Genomic DNA, 6,111 nt, shown 5'->3' with positions numbered 1-6,111 from the left:
TTTCGAGTTTTAATTCCAGGCCTATCTACGACAACTAGGATCACTCCTGACGTCAACAGTTGCCTGTGGAATAAATGGACTACTACTATGTTATTTTCTCTTCCGCTATGTGTTATGTAATTGATCAATAGAACTTCTATTATTGTAATGAGACTGGATCATGTGATCCTTTATTTGTAAGACGATTATGTGTTGTAATGAATGATGTGTTGTGATATCAATCTATTATGTCTTGCAAAAACAATATTCATGGGATTGCGAGGAATGGCATAATAGGCATCTGGACTTAAAAATCCGGGTGTTGACAGTACATGCCACGAAACGAGGATAATGTAGAGAGTTTCACCTCGGGCTATGTGAACTATCAAGAAACAATGCGATGTGTATCGAATAGTAATACAGAAGGTTCACATGACTAAGATATTTGTGTTATGTGTGAGAATCATTGTGGTTATCAATCACTCGACATCGATCATTGTCGAGAAATATTGTTCCGGACATGTCCACATATACCTGAACCTATATGGCCACACGCTTAAGGGTTAGCGACATTTAAAATGTGAGTATGAATGAAGCTGGAAATGGAAAGTCGTTCTGAAGGTTGTTCAAAAATCCCAGAACAATTCAAAAGTGTCCAAAGTGTGCCCGTAAGTGATATAGAATCGTTCCATTCATTTATGGAAGGTATGAGAAGGATCGAGGTTTATTCTGGAATATTTTGGAAGAGTCCAGTATATTTATGGAAGGTTGGAAGGGTCCGGAAGGGGTGGCCCAGAAGGGCACCATGGGCCTTGGCCACATGAGCCCCACCTTGTCCAGCGCATAGGGGATGGGAGAGTCCAAGGGGTGGACTCTTCCCCCTTACTCGGTTTGGGAGGGAGGAGTCCAGGTGGACTCTGATCCCCCCCCCCCAAGTCGGTTCTGATGGACTCCTCCCCCATAGGTCAACCGGACCCCTTTAAATACATGGGAGAGGGGAGGGCAGCACATTACAAGCCATTCACCCCTCATCCAAACCCTAGCTGTCTTCCACCTCCACCTCGCTGACGCAGCTGTCCCAAGAACTTCTGTCGGCCACCACCTCCTCCACGCCACCCTTTGCTTGTCGTTGTCCTAGCAAACACCAACGAGAGACCGCAGGGAGATCTACTTCCCCTTCGTGTTCTCGAAGTGCTATCAGAGTTCTACCACCCTCTAGGTTCAATCTTGTGTTCCGAGGTCATGTTTGTACATGCTAAGCTCACAAAGTTTAAACCTAGTATTTTTGGATGTGCAAAACTATCATTACACATGTTGTATGAGTATGTAGAGTTTATAACATCCGATCATCAGGAGACGCTTTAAAACAACGAACTTCGCAATGGTGCATACTAAGGGTGTCAGGGATCATTTTATAATGCTACCCTTGCCTACAAGCAAAATAAGATGCACAAATGGATTAACATCACATTAATTTGTAATGTGACATGATATAGCATTTTCTTGCGCCTTTGATCTCCATCTTCAATGCACCGGTGTGATCTCCATCCCATGGTGCCTAGGTCCTTGAGCGCTGCCATGATTGCCTCCACCATGTGTTACAACTACCACTATAGCTAACTCATAGAGATAAAGTAACTCAATTACATGACGCTGAATATTGGCACACATGTGATACAATTAAAGTGACAACCATATGGCTCCTGCCGGTTGCCTTACTCATTGACATGCAAGTCGTGACAAATGTTACAAAACATGATCATATCATACATCAAATATACCATATCACATCTTGCAACACATCACAATGGAGAAGGCCAGGTTTATTGAGGTTAGGGCCCTTAGAGGGTAATACCCTACTCATGTTTGTCTGATCTGGATTGTCGATGAAAATTACAATGTTGTCCTAATGTATATGTTGGTGTAGATCGGATGTTCCCTAGGGCAAATTATGCGTGAGTTGGATGATGATGAGTCTGGCCTCCCCGGCGGCCCCTCATAGCCTTTATATGGGAGGCTAGGTCTCAGGTACCATGACCAATTCAGTTACAAGTTAGAGGTGCACCACAGGGTTTCCCAATCTTGGGCTTGTCCTTGTTCCACACGCCAGGAACCTGGGCTTCTGATGCTCCTAGCTGCCAGCTTCTCTTGGGCTATGTGGTCCCCAGCAAAGAATCATGTGGGCCTTTAGTTGGGCCGAACTCGGCTATATATACCCACGTGAGTGGGTGTACTCGAAGGTGCGAATAAGCACGCCGTGAAGAAGTGGACGGACCGCGGGCTCACGCTACCGCCGTCCTTCCACGTGTACGGCCACGAGGCGGAGGCGGGATATTCTTCCTCACGCGGTCGTCGTCGTCCTTGCTTGCCCATGTACACCGACGAGGAATGGATCTCGTTGATTGAGTGCGAGCCCTCCTCCGACGAGTCGGAGGGGATGGCGACTATGTTGATAGCGGCGAAGCCGACCAATCCTCCTTCGAGAAACAACGGCGCTCTCCGAGCGAGCGGCTGCACGAAACTTCGAGGAGGAAGAGGTGCGTGTTGCCGTCCTGGCGGTGGCAGCCTACAAAGCCCAACAAAAGGAGCTCGTTGCCTGCCTCCTGAAGCCTGACGTCGCCATCCTCGACGAGTGAGGCTGCAGCTCGCCGTCCGCCGGCCCACATGCCCCGGTGAGGTATTCCGGGGACGAATTTTGGTTAGTTAGGATTGCGGTAGGCTAGATCAAGTTTAATTTCGCGTCTGTGTTGATTTTGCCTTTGTATAAATTATCAATGAATTTCAGTCGCGATGAATGTAGCGAAAAACTTGGATGATCTAGTGTTCAAAATCTCAAGAAAACATAGTTTTCGAATTCTTCAGTTTCGAGTACGGTATCTAATGTACGCCTCGTCGATTTCGGTCTATATTCACGTTTTCGATAGCGAGTACTTGGCTTTTTATAGTCTGCTAGAAGGTGCTCTAGCCTGAGTAGGCTAGCCAACCGCACAACCTAGCGAAGCGACGTCCCGCACGAGCACGACCTAACACCAAGAGTTTGTGGAGTAATGCTACAGGCAATTTACTTACAAAACAATCTTACGGACTGACGTGTCAAACCATGGGTGCATCAGTGTGAGGAAATTTCAGAACAACAACCGGATCTCTCCAACTGCAGGAGGCCACGTTCATCCGTAAGTCATTTTCCGTAGGTGTAGGATTACCGATTTCTGTGCCCGTTGTTGGCCTCACCCGGCGCCGGCGAGAGCAACAGCGAAGCTCAATTTGGCTCCTCTAGTTTCCTCCTGTCCCGATCGAGAGGATCAAACCATGTCGCCACGATCCAGAATTCGAGATGCCCAACATCCACCACATGTACTATCAATCTGCTTCTGCAGACGCTAGCCGTGCACGTATGTGTTATTGCTGCAGAAGAAGAGGCACAGAAAGGTTGCGCCGTCATGTCACACACACCAGATATCTTTGGCGGCAGAAGACGGCACTGCATCGTCATTCTCACTTTCCACTTGTTACCATCAGTCACTCTCGAGCAACGACCGAACGACGTGCTTGCATATGCAACGCCAAAGAACGTAAAATCGTATCGACCACGGTGAGCCCGACCACATCGAGAAATTGCCTAGTTAAGTGAAGTGGCTAGCTATAAGCGGATAAGCCACACTCAAGAGCTAGCTAGCGCGCCAAGACGATGGAGCAACAGGCGTACAACCTATGCCTCATCTTGGCCCTCCTCCTCCCTCTCCTGCTCCTCAAGCTACTCACGAAGCGAGGCGGCGGCGATGGCGCCGTCCGTCTGCCGCCCGGCCCCTGGCGGCTTCCGCTCATCGGCAGCCTGCACCACCTGGCCGGCAGCCCGCTCGCGCACCGCGTCATGGCCGACCTCGCGCGCCGGCACGACGCGCCGCTCATGTACCTCAAGCTCGGCGAGGTCCCCGTGGTGGTGGCCACGTCCCCGGAGGCCGCCCGCGAGATCATGCGCACGCACGACGCCGTCTTCGCGACGCGTCCCTGGAGCCCCACCATCAAGATCTATAACGCCGACGGGCAGGGCATCATATTCGCGCGCTACGGCGCGCTGTGGCGGCAGCTCCGGAAAATATGCATCCTCGAGCTCCTCAGCCCGCGCCGCGTGCAGTCGTTCCGCGGCATCCGGGAGGACGAGGCCGGCCGCCTCGTGGAAGCCGTCGCGGCCGCGCCGCCCGGGGAGCCTGTAAACGTGAGCGAGCGGATCGCCGTGCTCCTCGCCGACTCGACGGTGCGCGCCCTGATCGGGGACAGGTTTAAGAGGAGGGAGGAGTTCCTGCAGACCATCGATGAGGGGGTCAAGCTCGTCGCCGGGTTCAACCTCTGCGACCTGTTCCCGTCCTCGTGGCTCGCGAGGTTCGTCAGCGGCACGGCACGGCTGGCCCAGGAGAACCACCGCAAGTGCTTCGAGCTCATGGAGTACGCCATTAAGCAGCACGAGGAGCACAGGGCCGCCACCGCGGCGAACGGCGCCGTGGAGAACGGAGAAGACCTGGTGGACGTGCTCTTGCGGCTACGGAAGGAGGGTGGCCTCGAGGTGCCTCTTACCATGGGAATGATCAAAGCAGTTATACTTGTAAGTACATCAGCTTCTCACTTTCTACCTGTAGGAACAACCGGCAATTCCTAAACTATGTAAACCGGTATTACTGCAGGACCTATTTAGTGCCGGGAGCGAGACATCGGCGACCACGCTCCAATGGGCCATGTCGGAGCTCATGAGGAACCCAAACGTCATAAGGAAAGCACAAGCCGAAATACGAGACAAACTCCAAGGGAAACCTAAGATAGTTGAGGATGACTTGGCCAATCTCAAATACCTCAGACTCGTCATCAAGGAGACAATGAGGCTGCACCCGGCCGCGCCATTGATTCTTCCGAGGGAGGCCATGGAGTCTTGCAAAATCCTCGGGTACGACATTCCCAAGGGCACCACGGTGTTGGTGAATGCTTGGGCGATCGCGAGAGATCTTAAGCACTGGGAAGACCCCGAGGAGTTCAAGCCAGAGAGGTTTGAGTCAGGTACGATCGACTTCAAAGGAACGGACTTCGAGTACATACCCTTTGGGGCAGGAAGGAGGATGTGCCCTGGAATGAGTTTTGCGCAGGCAAGCATGGAGATAGTGCTGGCTGCGCTTCTCTACCACTTCGACTGGGAGCTCCCAGACGGGGTGAAGCCAGGTGAGCTAGACATGGAAGAGGAGATGGGCCTCGCCGTCCGACGGAAGAACGACCTGTACCTGCATGCCATGGTCCGTGTGCCGCATGTTTGATTTGCACAGTTGCATTTGCATTGATATGTGATCACAAACTCCCATGTAGTACTAGTCATATCTGTGTATATTTATCACGATGTGAAGGGGTAATGGGGTATGAAGAAGTATTAATTACTTTAGACCAAATACCATTGCAAGCTAAATACGAAATTATAAGAGACCAACGTGTGTTTTTTACAAACCGGAAGCATTGTTGTTTTGAGACATTCTAATAAATCTAGTTCTCCCCCTTTGGCATCAAGACGCCAAAAGGGAAAATAGCACTGCTATGCGACCGTGGAAGATCACTCGGAGCATTCATCTTCATCACCATTGCCGCTAGCCACATATCCATCATCATCATTCTCCATAGGTTTTTTCCCCGTGTTCCTAAAGGTGGAAGGACCGGAAGTGACGTCCCCAAAATCTGCACTATGGACATGTCCTTGGCTCCACTTCATATAGGACAAGGCGCTCTCAGACTCAGTGAGCACAGGCGAAGGAGTAGGAGTAGGCCTCTCTTCGGGAGGTAGAAGCTTGAACACATGGCGCATGAGAGTTTTTTTTTATTTTGGTTGATATGGTGTTGTTGCACATAGTGATCGTATTGGTACTTGCGGGTGTCAATGTTCATGCATAGGAGGGTCCTCTCCAGGAACCTTGCTTTCTTGACCTTGGCTTGCACTTCTTCCCATGAGGATGGCACTAATTCATTTCTAGCATTCTTCCCACAAGGGCCAGCAGCATCACCTTCATCCTCTTCACTAGCAGCAAAGGGTTGACCATTGGGGTTTCACGGTCTTATGGATGACAAGCGATGTGGTGACAAGAGGATAGTTGGTGTCGGCCTCGA

At 50.9% G+C, this 6,111-nt stretch overlaps 1 protein-coding gene across 1 annotated transcript; it reads left to right on the top strand.

The window, feature by feature from the left end:
- The first annotated feature begins 3,626 nt into the window (after nucleotides 1–3,626).
- LOC124691897 (desmethyl-deoxy-podophyllotoxin synthase-like) lies at nucleotides 3,627–5,405 on the top strand. Its single transcript, XM_047225180.1, has 2 exons — nucleotides 3,627–4,579; nucleotides 4,659–5,405. Exons 1-2 carry the CDS (start codon nucleotides 3,668–3,670, stop codon nucleotides 5,274–5,276), a joined length of 1,530 nt encoding a protein of 509 aa, XP_047081136.1. The 5' UTR covers nucleotides 3,627–3,667; the 3' UTR covers nucleotides 5,277–5,405.
- The last annotated feature ends 706 nt before the right edge of the window (nucleotides 5,406–6,111 follow it).

Source organism: Lolium rigidum, chromosome 2 (assembly GCF_022539505.1).
Source record: "Lolium rigidum isolate FL_2022 chromosome 2, APGP_CSIRO_Lrig_0.1, whole genome shotgun sequence".
Lineage (NCBI taxonomy): Eukaryota > Viridiplantae > Streptophyta > Magnoliopsida > Poales > Poaceae > Lolium > Lolium rigidum.
Note: the sequence above shows the minus strand (reverse complement) of the source record. Positions and strands in the feature narration are given on the sequence as shown.